Consider the following 19,387-nt stretch of genomic DNA (forward strand, 5'->3'; position numbering starts at 1 on the left):
AAGAATTAGCATAATTTTTACCAATTAAAATATTTAAACATGACAAAGTATAATTCTTAACAACTAGCAATCTCTATTGTTCCAATTTAAACCAATATTCCCATAGACATACATCCTTCTTCAGAATTAGTTAGCACAAAAGAAAACACATGTGGTGCTTGGTTTCCAGCCTTTTAATACCCCTGGACAGAGATCCAAACAGATTCTCACACAGCTACCCTCAGAGAAAGATCTACTCCAAAACAGCAAAATCTCAGAGAAAGAGACTTATTTCCTGGTAGATTCCAGTCTCCACTTCAGAGAGAGAAAGGGAGATAGAGAAAGCAAACACTATCCCAACAGCAACTGACTTGATTCTTCTGTATAAGCCTAGCTCCACCCGGTCATATCACCTTAGCTATCAATCAACCTAATCAAGCCCCATTCTGAAATAGCTCAAGGGATAACAATAAAATAATCACCCTGCATTAGTCCAGATTAAAACAAACATTGCAACTATCAAAATCAATTATGCTGCTGCAATAACAATAGAGTGCTGCTGGATCCAGACAAAATGGCCTTGAGTGCATAGAACTGCTACAACAGATGCTGCGCAAGGGATGTGACACAAATACAATTCTTAAAGATACACATTATCACACATGTGATTCAATCAATAATCTCATTTACACTGGAAATTTGTTTCTAATTGGTTGCCAGCTACAATTGACTTTCCAGCACTGCTGAGCATTTGCTGTCATTTGTGACAATTCCACTGACCTTTTCACAAACTCTTACCTAAATCTTCACCTTTGTGTAAGCTGATATCCTTATCATTTACCGTAACAGAAAGTTCCTTTTCAGACTTGGAGCATTCCCATTGTACCTAATTGAAATGAGAAAAGATTTAGTTTAAGATAGGAGATAACAGAAATGTTAGTTACTGTTTCAAAACAGAATTTTTAAACTATCTGGTCATGATTTTAAGAATAAACTACTTACTTTCATCATTACCATCCCTTGATAAAATGCAGCCAGCTTTACCAAGGCCACTGTATTTATAAAGGTGTTGTTTTTAATTGTTAGGTAACTTTGCCCTTGAAGAGTAAATATATTGTGTCCTTTGGCTGATGATAACCTGACAATGACGTACTCTCCGAGTCCATGAAATATGTAGTCAACTCCATCAAATGTTTTCACATGTAGGGTTCCATAAACCTGACCTTAACAATAAATAGTTTTTGAGAATTTATCCATATACAGTATTTATTTTAACTCCTCTTTCTCTCTAAAAACAAATGTTGTTGAGTCTAAATCTATTTAGTCTGAGTCCATGTTTGTGCTGTTGCCATTTTTCAATTACACTGTAAATTTAACAGGATGTATTTACATTGTTGCAGTTATTTTTCTTCTCCATCTTAAGTTCCTCATTCACTTCTAATTATACCTCTTTCTTAACACTCTTGAGTTAGCTACTAGTCAAGATCATCCAGGATGACATAACCTCTAATTCTCCATCCTTTTCTGTGGGGAAATATCTATCTTTGGAAATAAATCGGAACCGCCATACAACACTGTGATTCTGAAAATATGCAAGAACATTTATAACTGCAGCTGCCTCAATGGATTAGAGGATAAATGAACTGTTCAGTGTGGAAAAGGGTACCATAGTCTAGTTAGGTCTATGTTGATCTGCAGTCTATGTTTGGTTAGCTCAAATCACCTGGGTGGCATTTGAGTGCTGCATTTGGAATCAGTGCCCATGGAAATGGAATAAAATCAGGCAAACGTTCTTGCTCTTAACTCCAATGAAGTGAAACCTGCTTAAATGTGCACGGCATTGATGGAACAAGAATGTGTTGCAATGGATTTCCCATTAGTTAGATTATTTTTATTCATTCATGGAATATGAACATCTCTGGTTAGGCCAGCATTTATTTTCCATCCTTAATTGCCTCTGAGAAGTTGGTGGTGAGCTCTCGAACTGCTGCAGTCTACGCAAATGTACAAACATATGAAAAAAAAAGCAGGAGTAGGCCTTTCAGCTTCTCAAACCTGCTCCTCCATTCAATGAGGCCAAGGCTGATCTGATAGTAACCGCAAACTTGCACCTGTCTATCCCTGATAACCCTCTTCTTTGCTGAGAATCTATCCACTTCTGCCTTAAAAATATTCAAAGACTTTGCTTCCCCCTCCTTTTCAGGAAAAGAGTTCCGAAGACTCATGACTCTCCAAGTGAAAGGATTTTGCCCTATCTCCGTTTTAAATGGATGACCCTCTATTTTTAAACAATTATCCCTACATCTAGAGCCTTCCACAGGAGCAAATATCCTCTTCACATCCATCCTGTCAAGATCTGTCAGGACCTTACATGTTTCAATCAAGTCACCTCTTACTTTTCTAAACTCCAGCAAATACAAGTCTGGTTTGTCCAACCTTTTGTCATAGGACAAGCCATCCATTAGAGATATTAGCCTGGTAAACCTTCTCTGAACTGCACTCAACATCCTTCCTTAAATAAAGTGATCAGTATGGTTCACAATGCTTCAAATGTAGTCTTGTACAACCAAAGCATAACCTTCCTGTTTTTGTATTCAATTCCCCCTGCAATAAGTGATAACATTCTATTCGCTCTCCCAATTACCTGCATATTGGTCTTTTGCGATTCATGCACTATGACACCCAGATTCCTTTGTACCTAAGAGCTCTATAATCTCTCAAAATTCAGGAAATAATTTTATTTTTTATTCTTTCTGCCAAAATTCATATTTTCCTACATTATATTCCATTTGCCAGGTCTTTGTCCAGGTTGTGTAGATATAATCTGGGGTTTACCATCACACAATGCTGTTTGGGAGGGAGTTCCAGGATTTTGGCCCGGTGACAGTTAAGGAATGGTGATATATTTCTATGTCAGGATGGTGATTGGCTTGGAAGGGAACTTCCAGGTGGTGTTGTTCCTATGTGTCTACTATCCTTGTTCTTCTAGTTGGTAGCAGCTGTGGGCTTGGAAAGTGCTTTCTATGGAGCCTTGGTGAGTCCCTGCAATATATCTTGTAGACTGTACACACTATTGCCATTGCATATCAGTGGTGAAAGGAATGAATGGTTGTGGATGGGTACCAATCAGGCAGGTTGCTTTGTCCTGGATGGGTTCAAGCTTCTTGAGTGTTGTTGGAGCTGCACTCATCCAAGCAAATGGAGAGTATTGCAACCCACTCTTGACTAATACTTTGTAGATGGTGAACAGGCTTCGGCGAATCTGGAGGTGAGTCACTCACCACAGAATTTCCAGTTGCTGACCGGATCTTGTAGCCACAGTATTTATATGATTAGTCCAGTTTGGTTTTTGATTGATGGTAACCCCCAGATTGTTGGAAGTGAAGGTAACGCCACTGAATGTCAAGAGGTGATAGTTAAGTTCTCTCTTGTTGGAGATGGTCATTGCCTAGCACTTATGTGGTGCGAATGTAATTGCCACTTGTCAGCCCAAGGCTAAATATTGTCCATGTCTTGCTGCATTTGAACATAGACTGCTTCAGTATCTGAGGACTTGCGAATGATGCTGAACATTGTGTAATTTCCCCACTTCTGACCTATTTTGTCATTGTTTGAACCAAGATCTCAAGCTCCCAACCTGAATGGCCTGGTAGAACACAAACTGTGTCATTAAATAGGTTATTGCTATACAAGTGTAACTTGATAGCACTGTTATAGATGGCTTTCATCATCTTACTGATGATCGAGAGTATACTGATGAGGTGGTAATTCAATTGCCTTGCTTTTTGTGTACAGGACATACTGGGCAGTTTTCCACATTGCTGGGTAGATGACAATGTTGTCACTGTACTAGAACAGCTTAGCTAGGATGCAACGAATTCTGGAGCACAATTCTTCAGTACTATTGCCAGAAGATTATCAGGGCCCATAGACTTTGAAGTACCCAGTGCTTTCAACCATTTCTTGATATCACATGAAGTGAATCATATTGATTGAAGCCTGCCACTTATGATGCTGGGAACCTCTGGAAGAGGCCGAGATGGGTCACCCACTTGACACATTCAGCTGAAAATAGTTTACCAACACTCTTTAGTCATGAAGAATGGTCATGAAAATGCAATGCACTGATCCAATTCTCCAAGAGAAGTCAAAAGGGGAGATTGTTGAAGAAAAAGTATCTTATCAATTAGAAAGCACAAACACTAACCTAAACAGCCTACTTATTTGATTTCTGATACTCAAAGGCTGAGAGTGTGTATCCTACAGTTACTTATAACTTCAAATTGATTACCAAGGTTGGTTGGGTGTGTTTAAGCCATTCATGAGGCTGAACACAACATAATTACTAGTTCACCTTCAATAAGGCAAAACTGTTACGTTGCAGTTTTCCTGACTTCAGTCACACATCTTTGGGTAAATTATGGAAAATTGGTCTATATAGTCAGAGATATCTATGACTTTGTTCTCCTAGCTGGAGCTCAATGAGTGATTGATTGTAAAAGGGAACAACTGAAAAAGAGAAAATAACTTCTGAAAAGCACTGAATTAAATGAATACAACTAAAGCCAATGCAATTCTCAACATAGTAAGCCATAATAGTCACAATGCACAAAATAAATTGTCATTTGCTTACCTAAACCCAATGAAGTATAATTCTCACACATATCAATAGGTCGTTTTTCATAATACAAATTGCATAATGAAGATCTTCTGCAACACCATTCAAAAGGTTCCAAGTCCCCCTCTGTTAATATATAATAAAACAATTATGACTAAAATTCAATGCAAGCTGTTTATTATTTGCAAATATTGCATACATAAGATTGCATGAGTTCAGCACATCTGGCGTTTCTCACAATCAAAATCCACAATTTTGAATAACAATATATGTGTACAAGTTTCCAAATTGGGGTCTGTAATGTCAGTACACCTCTGTCCACCAGGAGACAAAAATGAGATACTCAGTCCCAGTCCTGAAATATTTATTGATAATAGGTGGTGGCATCTATTACATATATGTATTGAAATTTTTATTCTGTATGTTAGCTGGAAGCATTTGTTTCCAAATAGCTTAATGTCCATTTAGTAGATTTCTTATTGACTCCTATATTAGCATGGCCATGTATGAAATGTTACCATCTAACAATTTCACAGCTTGTTGTCTGGTTGCTAGCTATCAGCACTGTTGATGGTAGCAATGATAACGTAAATAATTATAATGTGTTCCACATACATCCCGAATGTTAGTCCACAGACAGGTGCTTTAAGTGGGAACTTTATGTATTCTTAGAACTAGAGCAGACTACTTCCAAGAATTACACAGGGACGTTTTTCTTTAAATGGATCTCATTCAGAGTAAAAATATCCCAAGCTAATTTCAAGAACATTCAGGTAGATTTTAAAGCTCTTATAGTTTTCTGCAGTGAAGCAAACTTTAATGTATATATCAAGTTGGCAATTTAATAATTCAGTGAACTGATCTAGGCTAATAGTTAGTGTGAATACAGCAAGATTATACTGAGCCTAAATCAACTTGATCTAAGCTGAGATCTTGTGATAAGACGTAGTAAAACATTTTGGATGTTAAACTGAACATGATTTGTCTAAAGTCTAATCTCTGAATAGTTGCATATTTATTTGAGTAAAGGGACATTTAATTAACCAGTTTTGAATGAGCTGTGTAGAAATATTTAAAATGGAAATTAAAAAAGCATCTGGTTAAAATAAAAGTCAATTTTCCACATGCTTTTGGGCTTTATGCTCAGGAAGCATTCATTATTAAGATTTTCAATTCATTTTCAACAGTAACAGCACAAAGTAGGAATCAAACATGCCTTTCTCCACCTACCTGTCTAGTTTTGGTGATTTTACATCTATGAAAAGGTGACAACGCTGACTAATTTTGATAGCACAAAACGCCACCAAGGCTCAAAAGGGTAGAGGAGCTTTTGCAGTGAAAATCAAAACGTAATAGTTAATGAATGCCAAGGATTGAAAAAGATTGCAGGAGGATTAAAAGCCAGGGGATGGAAGGAATTCTGCAGTTTGCAGGACATGAGAAACCAACAGTTAGAGCTAATCCCAAAACCTGTCATCAGTGTTAGCCACACATAAATTTCCAATCAGAAGTTACTTGCAATCAGTTAGAAGTTGAAATCCTGCCTGATTCATTTTCTAGGCATTAAGGCTACTGATTTCCCAACAGCATCAACTGAATGCTTAACCTTGGGCAACAGAAGTAATTTTAATCTATACTCACTTATGTGATCTTGCATCATTGTTGCTTCTGGGGAGTAAATAAAGTAACGATCAGTTATGCCCGTAATCAGATACCCTGAGCTATAGATGCATCTTCGGCCAGCCATGAACCTATTAGGTAATGCAGATTGAAATGTTATCCCCTCGCCTTCCAGCTTCTGTTTGGTTGAAGCATTGAATAGCATAATCTCTGGTATAAAACGGTTGTCTTCCTTTGCTTGTGACTCGTGACAGGGGCAAGAATGTACGTTGGTATTCCAGGCAGAAGGATTTGGTTCAGTTAGATACCAAAGCCAGCACTTTTGCTGGTAGCTTTTATTATATTTACTGGAGTTTTGCAGATCCAGCCGGTAAGCCCATTGCCCAAGGAGTCCTGTGTTTCCAATTGCTTGATCTGGCCTGTATCTTCCTCCTGGGCCATATGTGTTAACTTTTTGAGTTTGGGGATCATTGTAAAATATTCCTTTACCATTTGTGTAGCCAATCAATGCTCTGTGGAATAATCTCTGACCGGGGTACCAGAGCATTTTAGCATATTTTAACAAAGCAAAGGAGAGAATTCCATCCGTAGTCAATATGCACTGAAATGTGTTTGTCTGTAAATGAATATGTAGAGAAAAATTAAAAATATCTCTGAAAAAGTAAATAATGTCACATGAAAATAGCAATTACAAATCAACAAACCAAGCATTTTCAAATATTTAAGAGCATGTAGAGAATTAATTTAGCTTACAGAGACAATCAATTTGTTACACCTAAATGAGGCAAATCTAACAGTGGAATTACTCAGGTATGGAATAAAAAATATAAAATATGTTGGAAAAATAAATCACATTGATCAATGTATGAAGAAGAAAAAAGTTTAAAACTTTGAATGTGACCCTTCATTATAACCGATGAAAGACGCACAAAGAAGTTGAATTTAGAGTTAACCAAAACATGATTATTAACCAATTCTCATGGGAAAAATAAAATCACACTCAAGGCATCAAGTTTCCTTTCTCCTTGGACATTGGTTGGCCTGATTAAATTTCATTTACTTCTGTTTTTATTTCACACTTCCATCTTTGAGTTTAACTCACAAACGGAACAAAGAAAAAACAAAGTACAGCACAGGAACAGGCCCTTCGGCTCACCATGCCTGTGCCAATCATGATGCCCTAACTAAACTAAAAAACAACCTTCTGCCCTTACTTGGCCCATATCCCTCTATTCCCTCTGTATTCATCTATCCATCCAGATGTCTCTCAAATGTTGCTAAAGTGATGCTTCCACCACCTTCTCTGGCAGTATGTTCCAGGTACCTACCACTCTCTGTGTGAAAAATTTCCCCCGCACATCACTCTTAAACTTTCCCCTTCTCACGTTGAATCTGTGCCCCCTTGTAATTAACACTTCCCCCCTTGGAAAAAACCTCTGACTTTGTCTATACCTCTCATAATTTTCTAAACTTCTATTAGGTCTCCCCTCAGACTCCATCTTTCCAGTGAAAACAACCCTAGTTTATTCAACCTGTCCTCATTGCCAACACCCTCTAGACCAGGCAACATCCTGCTGAACCTTCTTTGCATTCTCTCCAAAGCTTTCACGTCCTTCTGGTAGTGTGGTGAGCAGGACTGCACACAATACTCCAAATATGGTCTAACCAAGATTTTATATAGTTGCAACATCATTTCCCAACTCTTGTGCTCACTGCCCTGGCTGAAGAAGGCAAGCATGCACTATGCTTTCTCAATCATATTGGCCACCTGTGTTGTCACTTTTAGGGAACTGTGAACCTGCAGCTCAGATCTCTCTGTATGTTAACGTTCCCAAGGGTTCTGCCATTTACAGTATAATTCGTACCTAACTTTGATTCTCCAAAATACATCACCTCGCATTTATCCGCATTAAATTCCATCTGCCATTTCTGTGTCCAAGTCTCCAATCTATCAAATTCTGTTGTATTCTTTGACAATTCCCAGCACTATTAGCAACTTCATGAATCTCCATGTCATTTGCAAACTTATTAATCAGACCACCCATATTTTCCTCCAAACCATTTATATATACTACAAACACCAAAGGTCCCAGCACTGATCCCTGCAGAACATCACTAGCTACAGATCTCCATTCTGAAAAGCACCCTTCCACCGCTACTCTCTGTCTTCTAGAACCAAGCCAATTCTGAATCCAACGAGCCAGCCCACCCCGAATCCCATGTGATTTTAGTTTTGTACCTATCTGCTATGTGGGACCTCACTCAAATCCTTATAAACTACATCCACAGCCCTTCCCTCATCAATTATTTTTCTCACTTCTTCAAAAAACTCAATCACATTGGTGAGACATGGTCTTCTCCCTACAAAACCATGTTGTCTGTCACTAACCTTAACTTACTTTCTTGTATGTAATTTGAATATACCTATTTGGGAATTTTAGGCCCAATTTTCACTCCTGAGATGAATGCGCAAAGTCTGGAGACTTCGAACTTGCTAAATCCACCTCAGGGAAAACAGTGCTCAGTGGCTGGATGTTCATTCGGACCCGGGGTGGGTGCATGCTGAAGCCAAGGTCACTGACGCCAGAAACAGTTTGAAGGAAGTCACACAGGCTGCCAAATGCTGATGTGGGCTGTTTAAGAGGCCCACCTCCGTGCTCTGGAAGTTCACTCCAATTATAACAAAAACATTTTGGCACTCTAGCCCTTAGCTCTTAAATTGCCTTACCCTCCATCCACTCCCCATGCCTCATCCATGCCAACTTACTCCCACCCATTTGTTCCCATGGCCCCTTATATATTCCATGCCAACCTATGCCCCCACTCATCTACGTGGCTCCTTATAGCCCCTATGCCAATTTAGTGGCAACTTCTTGCCTCCCCACCCACTATCTAAGCCCTTACACCTTCCATGCTAACTCACCCTGAATCCACCATGGGCAGACCCCAGAAACCATGCTGATATGAAATAAGATAAAGTTAAGTATCTCATACACTCTCATTTGTAGGGGAGGTGGTGACTTAGTGATCTTGTTACTGGATAGCAATCCAGAGACCCAGGTAATACTCTGGGAACATTGGTTTGAATCACACCATGATTGATGGTGAAATTTGAATTCAGTAAAAAAAATCTGGACTTAAAAGTCTAATGATAACTTTTATGACGATTGTCATTAAAAACCCATTTGGTTCACTTTAGGGAGGGAAATCTGCTGCCCTTACCCATTGTGATTTTTGTGTGACCACAAATCCACAGTATTGTGTTTGACTCTTAAATGCCCTCTGAAATGACCCAGCAAGCCAGTGACTTGAAGGGCAATTAGGAATGGACAATAGGTGATGTAACCAGTGACACCCACATCCCATGAATGAATAAAAACAAAGATAAAATCTCATTCAATACATCATATCCCCTTGATTACTTAATCACAAGTAGAAAAAAACAAACATTTGTATTTATCAATCCATATCAAAGATAATTTATCTCTGAATAACTTCTTGGAGCTGTCAATCAGACAGTAGACATACTGCCTCACACTATGATAATGATAGCCTGTGGAAGCAGTCAAGAAGTAACAACAATGTAATTATAACCTTCAGGCTTAAGCCAACAAATAACTATTGAATTTGCAATTTCATCATTTTTATTTTTTCAAAAGGGCAGGGGATTTAAATAACTAGGCTATAGGCAGGGGATTTAAATAACTATCTTATCCATCTTATCCATCTTTTATGCACATTCACATCAACTCTTAAAAAACGTATGTCACACATTGCATGAAACAGACTTTGCTCCAATGAAAATAGTGTCTTTTTGAACTCTGCACTGAATCCCGCATTGGGCACAGGCCTTGCTAAATTAGTGATAATTGTACCTATTTTAGACTCATAAAATGTGCACAGCAAATTTTAATTTTAACGTGATTAAGGTTCTCAATAACTCAAAATGCAGCCAATGATGTAATAGTTAATAGTTAATCCTAAATATAAATGCTTTTTATCTGATTGGCTTTTTAACTCTTAACCCACATTCAGTGGCTTTGTACCCACTGACTTACCTCACTAATATTTCTTTTCTGAAAGGAAACAGGTGAGATGTGATCCCATGTCACTTTTAATATCCACCTGGGGACAAAATCACCGTCAATGCTCTTTGAAAAATGTCTGTTTACTTCCTCAGTGGTTCTGTTGATAATCACTTGAGAATAGAAGTCCTTCTTACTGTCATTATATACCTGAGGAACAACAGAAATATTTTCTGCATTCTTCATCCAAAAGTTTTAAAATGTAACATCTTATATGTGGCTTATATTAAACACCAATTATCACCTCACTGTTGGCAGGTGATTCAATGAATTAATATGTTAATATATTCATAAATAATATTAATATGTTTAATAAACACTGAAATGTTATATCACATAATAATGAATGTATTATTCCATTGCGGGTAAAAGAAAATATTCATTTCTGGTTAGCAAGTTCAAATCTAACTAAAGAGAGTCGTAGAAGTTTATAGCATGGAAACAGGCCTTTCAGTGCAACTTGTTCATGTCACACTTTTTTTTAACCACTAAGCTTGTCCCAGTTGCCTGTGTTTGGCTCATATCCTCTATGCCCATCCTACCCATGTAATTGTCACAATTCTTTTTAAAAGCCAAAATTGTACCTGAGTCTATTAATATCTCTGACAGCCCGTTCCAGACACTCACCACCCTCTGTGTGAAAAAATTACCCCTCTGGATCCTTTTATATCTCTCCCCTCTCACCTTAAATCTATGTCCTCTAGTTTAAGATTCCTTTACCTTTGGGAAAAGATGTTGACTATCTAACTGATAGTTAAATATTCTTGGGTCATTCAGGATTTTATTGTTATTTTGTCACGAAACATTTCAAGTTGAGATACAAATTCTCATGTCCTTCTATGTTTAGTTGATTTTTAACCAGGGAAATTTACCAACTGCAATGCAGTTGTCAGTTCCAGGCTTCAGTTTAAAAGCATAAGTTATTTCCAGGTTGTTTTGTACCTGTGATAGAGTAATAGGATATCTTGTAGGTACCAATCCTGTCTCTGAACCAGAGGTTCTGGGTTCAAGATCAGACCTCCTCCAGGACTGACTGACCACAGAAGCAGTGTTTGAGGTGCGGCTCTATAGTGTTGATTATCAGCCTGTTAATCCTTCCTCACCATTCCTCAAAGGTCTATTTAAAGGAAGTATCAATTACTTTCACATTAATTGTTGACTGATTTCCACAGCCTTGAAAAGGAACTTGGACAGAGGCAGCACAGAAGAGCACAATCATCTGACAGAGGAAGGAAGACTAGGGTGAGGATAGCTCTCAGCAGGAGGCCTTATCCAATCATGGTCTTCCAGGAGCGTGGCCTACATAATGCTGCTCAAGAGTATGGCTGTCAGAAGGCTGCTGATTTTCAGTGGACGATTTTGCAGGATGACCTCAGGCAGGTTTGGGCCTATAGGGCCTGGCTTTGGACTGCACCATGTTGATATGGGTGACAGCAGTTGGGACTGTCAGGCTAACAGGCAACAGCAAAGGCACTGATGCCATAGCCATGATGGGAGGAGGATAAATGTGTTCCTCCTGAGAGAGGACCACAGGTTTATAATCCATAGAACTACTGCACAGCAGGAGGTAGAGCCTAGGAAATCCTAGGAATCTGAAAGACAAATTGCTGGACCACTGTGATACTCTGCAAAGCCCTCTGCACATTGGTATCTGTAATCATGAAGGCAGCAGCCTGAACCTATATGGTCACAAGCTGAGATTTCATCAGCTCAGTCTAAATTTCCACGACAGCACTTCACTCGAATAGTACTTCTGTATGGTTTGCGCTTCTGCTGCAATGGAAGCTGAGACATAGGCCATCAGATGCTATATCATGATCAGTTCCACAAGTTCCAACAGGAACATCGAGCCTGAACCGACAACAAGGCCCTATCCCTGTAACCCTACGTTTTTACTCCTCATCATATAATCACCTTTGTTATGTTACTAAATTACAATGGAATAGTATTAGGCATGCTAAGATGTGACTACTGTAACTACATTAACTATACATTGCACCTCTGCTTATGAGTGTTTCTGACTTCAGGCTGCAAATACTTGGACTTGATTATTACTTTCCCCATGTACAAATAGCATGCCTTCACTCACTGTCTTTTCAAGTATGAAGTAACGGTTACTTGGCTGAGGTATTGAAGAACTATTGGCGTCTATGGAGCCTCACCTTAGCAATCAGAAAATGTATATAGTTAAAAAAAGAAACAAACCTGATATAATAACTTCCCATCCCCAAATGTGAGGTTAGCATCGTCCCAAAACACAGCCAACATGGGGACCATTTCATTGCCTTCAAATCCATTCTTAAATGGGTTTGGATATAGATACTTCTCATTTGACTGAAAATTCTGAAATTGAATCAGGCCGTTATCTGAAAACTAGAAGGGAAAAATGCAGATAGGATTACAATATTTGTATTTCATTAGATTCCACTCCTGAAGAATCTGATTACACTGAGTAAACTGGGATCTGATTGACATAAGCAGTTCTTCATTCCCCATTTTCTCTATATTACACTTATCTAAAGACGTACCAGAGGTTGTGTAATTATAGCAACTATCCAACACAACTACTCTTTGTATCTTTCACACACCTTTCCAAAGCATTCGCTTGATTGTCAACACATATTTTATATTCTGACATCAAATATAAATGATCAAAATTGAAATGAGTTGTATGGCGGAGGTGATAGTGGATGCCTTGGTGGTTATTTTCCAAATGTCGCTGGATTCCGGGGAAGTGCCGGAAGATTGGAAAACGGCTAATGTTACGCCGTTGTTTAAGAAGGGTGGCAGGCAAAAGGCAGGGAATAGGCCGGTTAGTTTAACGTCTGTTGTAGGTAAAATGTTACAATCCGTCATCAAGGAGGAAATAGCAAGGCATCTTGAGGGGAATTGCTTGATAGAGCAGACGCAGCATGGTTTCGTTAAGGGGAAGTCGTGTCTGATGAATTTATTGGAGTTCTATGAGGATGTGTCTAGGGCGGTGGATAGAGGAGAGCCGGTGGATGTGGTCTTTCTTGATTTTCAGAAGGCGTTTGACAAGGTACCTCACAAGAGGTTATTGCAGAAGGTAAGGGGGCATGGAGTTGGGGGTAGGGTGTTAGCGTGGATGGAGGATTGGCTGTCTAATAGGAAGCAGAGAGTGGGGGTCAATGGGTGCTATTCAGATTGGCGGTTGGTGATTAGTGGAGTGCCTCAGGAGTCGGTGCTGGGGCCTCAGCTATTTACCATTTATATAGACGATCTGGAGGAGGGAACCGAGTGTATGGTGTCGAAATTTGCTGGTGACACCAAGATTGGTGGAACGGCAAATTGCGCGGAGGGTGTGGAGAGTCTGCAGAAGGATCTAGATAGGCTGGGCGAATGGGCCAGGAACTGGCAAATGGAATTTAATGTTGGCAAGTGCGAGGTGGTCCACTTTGGTAGGAATAATGGTAGGAAGGACTATTACTTACGTGGCGAAAAACTGCAGCAGGCGACGGTGCAGAGGGACCTTGGGGTCCTTGTGCATGAGTCGCAAAAACCCAGCCTGCAGGTGCAGCAGGTGGTCAGGAAGGCTAATGGGATGCTGGCCTTCATAGCGAGGGGGATTGAATATAAAAGTAGGGAGGTCTTGCTGCAGCTGTATAGGGTACTGGTGAGGCCGCAGCTGGAGTACTGTGTGCAGTTTTGGTCACCGCACTTACGCAAGGATATTTTGGCCTTGGAGGGAGTGCAGAGGAGGTTTACTAGGCTGATGCCGGAGTTGAGGGGGTTGAGCTATGAGGAGAGGCTGAATAAACTAGGCTTGTACTCGTTAGAATTTAGAAGAATGAGGGGAGATCTCATTGAGACATATAAGATGATGAATGGGATGGATAGGATAGAGGTGGAGAGACTCTTCCCGCTCAGAAAGGACAGTAGGACTAGGGGGCACAGCCTCAAGATAAAGGGGGGGCGGTTTAGAACGGAGTTGAGGAGGAATTTCTTCACTCAAAGGGTGGTGAATCTCTGGAATTCTCTGCCCGTTGAAGTGGTGGAGGCTGCCTCGCTAAATATCTTTAAGACGCGGGTTGATGGGTTTTTGATAAGCGAGGGGATTAAGGGTGATGGGGAGAGGGCGGGAATGTGGAACTGAGCCATGACAGATCAGCCATGATCTTATTGAATGGCGGGGCAGGCTCGAAGGGCTAGATGGCCTACTCCTGCCCCTATTTCTTATGTTCTTATGTTTTTCACCTGCAAATAAGACAATTAAAGAAAAACGGTAATGGATGCCCTGAAAATGGTCTTGGGATTCCTGGATTAGGAAATATAAATGAGATAGAGTTCTTGCTCCTGAATGTGACACTCTGGAAAATGGATACACGTGGATATGAATGAGGTCAGGATGGGGATTGACTGGTCCATCCTCAGGTAGGCTGTCAATGTTCATCCGGACACATATGAAAAATGCATACTTTGAATAGCATCAGGAGCTCATGCAGAATTGTACCCCAGCAGGAGTCAACTTCAGAAGTGCGGATGAGAATTTGTTTTTAATGTTGTTTCCAAATTCCTGTGGATAGAGAGGGGCACAAACAGTAGTTACAGCCAGAGGGGGACATAAATTTTGGGTTGGACACAGGCACATTTTAACAGAACATTGAAATACTGGTCAGCCATTTTTCACAGCGGTTCCCTCTTTCCCAACTGGCAAACCATGGGAAATTCTTGGATAAATTCTTCCTTTATACTCTTGAAAGGCTAAGTAGAAATCTTTCCATTGCAAACCTGGCATAAGTCTCACTGAGGCCTTTTGACAAGCTCAGACCAGGTAATTGCCTTTCATCTGATTCAATTATCTTCACTTGTCAGTACGGCTACCGTAGAAGCCAAAGAATGTGGGTCTCTGAAGGACTCCATTCGCTTTGGAAAGGCTTGGTGCAGATTTCTCTTTTGGTGTCAGTTCAACAAAAACTACACCACCAAAATTTGGGATGGGATCTAGAGTGTTGTAAAACCTGCCCAATTAAAATCAACAGAATGAAACTGAAAAGGGTTCTACAATAAGAAGGTTAGCTGCTCCACAGTTTGATTGCCCAGGTAGTGAAGATGAAAATCTACAGTATATTTTGGGAGGGTTTTCAAAGTTATAATCTAATTAATGGGTTCAGATTATTAGTATAAAATGAGGACTTTTTTTGCTTTGTAATGTCATTTAAACCTCTCAATTAGATTATTGCCTTGTAATGGCAGATCGCCAGTATTCTCTTCATAAATCCTTAAGTGGTTTAATGACACTAGCTGTGAAAAATTGACACGTATCTAATTACTGTCTGACATTGAAAAACTCCAATTCAAAATACAGAACCCTGCAGAGAATTACTCCCAAAATGATTAACTAATTTGTTTTTGTACGTTACTGTTTATAATAAGATTTGAATTTTTAACACTCTATGATCTTCGTGCTCTAAAATCAAAGTATAATCAAATTTGGAAAATGCTTCATATTTAGCAAAGTGAAATCAAGTGTTATCACTTCATAGCCTAATGCCCCGATCCATCAATTCTAAGCATTTTTGAAAATACCAAAGCCCCAAGACCCAATTAACTCCCTAGCAGAAAGCTCAAAAATCTTTGAATTAGCTCACCAGACATAATCATTTTTCAAGAGGGAAGTGAATTATCTCCAATAGATTCTCTGCTCTCAGATAATAGGAAACCAATGAGAAAAGATTTAAGGTTTACTTCTACTTACATATATCCTATCCCAAATTGAATCAAGGAATGGAAATCCCATGGGAGGAACAATAAAGGGGGAGTTTACATCAGCACCTGAAGCAGATACCTTTAAGTCTCCAACAGCCTCACCATGCAGATAAAGTACACTTTCTGTGGAAATAATTTAATTAGACTGTTGATAAAATGCTTTTATGTCACAATAATAAATACTTCATTAATATGTGGTTTCATTCTATTATCCACTTTTTTTTATGTGGGTGTTGTTGGCTCGACCAGCATTTATTGCCCATCCCTAATTGCTTGGCTAGGCCACTTCATTGGGCATTTAAGAGTCAATCACTTTGCTGAGGGTCTGGAGTTACATGTTCCCTAAAGGAAGGAAGGGCATTGGTGAATTAAATGAGTTTTTAACAACAATCAGTGATAGCTTCATGGTCATCCTTAGACCTCTTAAGTCCAGAATTTTACTGAATTCAACTTTCACAATCTGCCATTGTGTAATTCAAACCCAGTCCCCCAGAGCATTACCCTGGATCTCTGGATTACTAGTCCAGAGACATTATGACGACACTGCTGCTTCCCTTTGAAGGACAGAAGCATTAAAAAAAGGATGTTGGAAAATAAAGGGTTCAAAACACAACTGGGGAAGAAAGCATTGAAAATGTTATACAGTGAAAGGTACAAAAAGTATCAAGTTACACTTGGACAGAATCAATTGACTATAGAGCAGATTTTCAGAGTATTAATTTGAAGAGCCCAGATACACTGAAGGTTGCTCTCCTTGATGCGTGGAAGATTAATGAGCGGTTCAATAGAGATTTTCAAAATCATGAAAGGTTTTATAGCATTAATAAAATAAATCATTTCCAATGGAAAGAGGGTCAGTAACTGAATAACTCTGGTTTAAGTGATTTGCAAAAAACCAAGACAATATGAGGAACAATTATTATATGGCAAGTTACAATGATCTGGAATGCACTGTTAGGGGAGATGGTGGAAGCCAATTCAATCACAACTTTCAACAGGAATTGGATAAATATTTGAAGGGCAAATATTTTCAGGACTATGAGGGAAGTGCAGGGGAGTGAGAGCAATTGAATATGCTTTTCAAAAAGCAGACACTGGATAATGGACTGAATGGCTTCCTTTGGTGCAATACTATTCTATGATTCTATGAATGAACATTTAATTACCATGAGGCATTGTGATTCAGTGGTTATGCCACTGACCTGTTGATTCAGTGTTCAAATATCACATGGCATTTTGAAAATGTGAGTGCAATTTTTAAAATATTTGGAAATAAAGAGATGGTAGCAAGATAAAAAAAGGGACTATGTAACTGTCAGGTTGTCTTAAGCACCCAAATGATTCCCTATTGTCCTTTAAGGAAGAAAACCTACTGCTCTCATCCAGTCTGAATTAAATATGGCTCCATTTGACTTTTAACTTTCCTTTGAAGTGGTTTAGCTGGGTTGTATCAAACCACAAAACTATGATGTTTTAAAAAGAAGGCTCACCTTCTCAGGAAAATTAGGAAGGGGAATAAAAGCTGGCCTTTCCACATCCCAAAATTGCATTTAAAAGATTTGATACATTATTGGTTCCAATCCATCACTACTTAATTTATCTTTATTATAAATTAAGACATGTAATAGAATATTATTTGAAATTTATATCCCTCAAACATGTGGAAATTAGATTTAATGTTAATTTCAAATTAAAGCAAGCCCAAAATGTCAAAGAAACAATCTACTGTAAATGGAAAATAGAAAGACAAACCATATTTTAACAATTCACTCCCTCTGTACATTACAAATAATATCAGATAAGTACTTGGAAAATCCAACACAAGGTTTAGATGCTGATCACAATCTGCTTAAGCTTTACGCTCATAGCTTTTGTCTCTTAGACTGCCATTAGATTTCTTGAACTAATCCAATGCCTCATACTGGATAGGTTGTAGGTGATAAGGATAGCTTTCATGGTAGCCTAAGTTTATATCTTCCCAAAGTGTAAAGCCAATCCCCTAATGCAAAGCCATGGTCAGGCAGCTTCACTGCATTACAGCCCCACTTCCCCATTTCATTAGGCAGACTGTGTTATATATTAGATTGAATGACAAGGAATATAAAGGCTGTGATTCTCTCAAAAATAAATCAAAGTGCTGCTGCCAGCAGGAAAAACAGTGCTTTTTGCACTGATGCTGGTAGTGCTAACCACTCTTTGGCTGAAAAAAATCCTCCACCTGGTTTTTCTAGAAAGGTCAGAACAAAGAGAAAGCCTGTTTAAAATACTGCAGTCAGAATCAGCAACTGCTCTCATGGGAAGGCACTTCAGATCAAAGAGAAAGCCTGTTTACAAAAACCAACAATTGGAAAAGCAGCAGCTCAAAAGAGGAGCATGTCAGATTTAACTGATGTGAAGAGTAATAAAAACTAACTAGCTAAAACATCAAAGCTACTGCCTATTGTGAAATAGCTTGGACCTTTCAATCAAGAGGTTGGTAAAAGATACTGAAGTGTGAAATTGAATGTAAACAATCCAGTTCAAAGCTTTTAGATTTCTCAACATGACTAGAGACTTAAAAAGTTAAAGAGAAATGAACTTGAATGTGAAATAAATACTTCAAAGATTTCCACCACATTAGAGGAAAGACTTTCATCTTTATCTGACAAATCTTTGAACTTGACATGCTAGGAGATACATCAAAAGACCTCAAGGCTATAGAGGGAAGACCTGCCACATGAGCCCCATCTCTTGGAAAAGACCTGAGCTGAAAAGCCTCTCCAGTCCACCACACCTCCCCCCAACCCCTATCTCCCTTTATGGACCCACCTTGGCACCCTGGAGGTGAGTGTTGAGAAGGTGCTCACCCCCTTGTTCCCCCATGACACCTAGTTCCCATTCTTCAATTCCTGCACTAATTGCACCGTGACCTCCCACTGAGGGAGGTGGAGGTGTGGGAGCATCCCTGGAGGCGGCTGAATCTGGCTTCCAGCCTGATAATTGTATGCTAATACATTTAGATCAGTAGTCATGTGGCTCTCACCTGCTCTGGGTGAGAACCTGAGCAGGTCAGGCACAATGGGCCAGGAGACTCACAAAGAGTTTGATGCCTGGCGAGAATCCTGTTTGGCCCTCACGCAAAACCAGTAACAGTCTCTGACCAAATTAGGAGTTCAGAGTGTGTGTGGACATCATACACTTTCCTGAAATCTAAGTTTGTGCAAAGCTTAGTGCTTGTGACAACTTAGTACTTGGCCAATCATTGTGGCTGAAAACCATATAGATTGGGAATGTTCAAGCTTGACCTCAGATGTTTCATGCAGCCTAGAGTGTCAGCAGGAGTGGTACAAATGGGGGTGGCAGAGTCCCTAACCACTCA

The 19,387-nt window shown here is 39.3% G+C and overlaps 1 protein-coding gene across 1 annotated transcript; it reads right to left on the reverse strand.

Moving 5' to 3' along the window:
* Positions 1-788: 788 nt before the first annotated feature.
* LOC145350621 (mucin-4-like) lies at positions 789-16,098 on the reverse strand. The gene is made up of 6 exons (XM_080199827.1): positions 16,019-16,098; positions 12,508-12,675; positions 10,276-10,452; positions 6,239-6,833; positions 4,613-4,723; positions 789-865 (listed from the first exon to the last, which is right to left on the reverse strand). Exons 1-6 carry the CDS (start codon positions 16,058-16,060, stop codon positions 840-842), a joined length of 1,119 nt encoding a protein of 372 aa, XP_080055953.1. The 5' UTR covers positions 16,061-16,098; the 3' UTR covers positions 789-839.
* Between the last annotated feature and the right edge of the window lie 3,289 nt (positions 16,099-19,387).

The sequence above is a fragment of the Carcharhinus amblyrhynchos genome, chromosome 12 (genome assembly GCF_965287045.1).
Source record: "Carcharhinus amblyrhynchos chromosome 12, sCarAmb.v2.hapA, whole genome shotgun sequence".
NCBI lineage: Eukaryota > Metazoa > Chordata > Chondrichthyes > Carcharhiniformes > Carcharhinidae > Carcharhinus > Carcharhinus amblyrhynchos.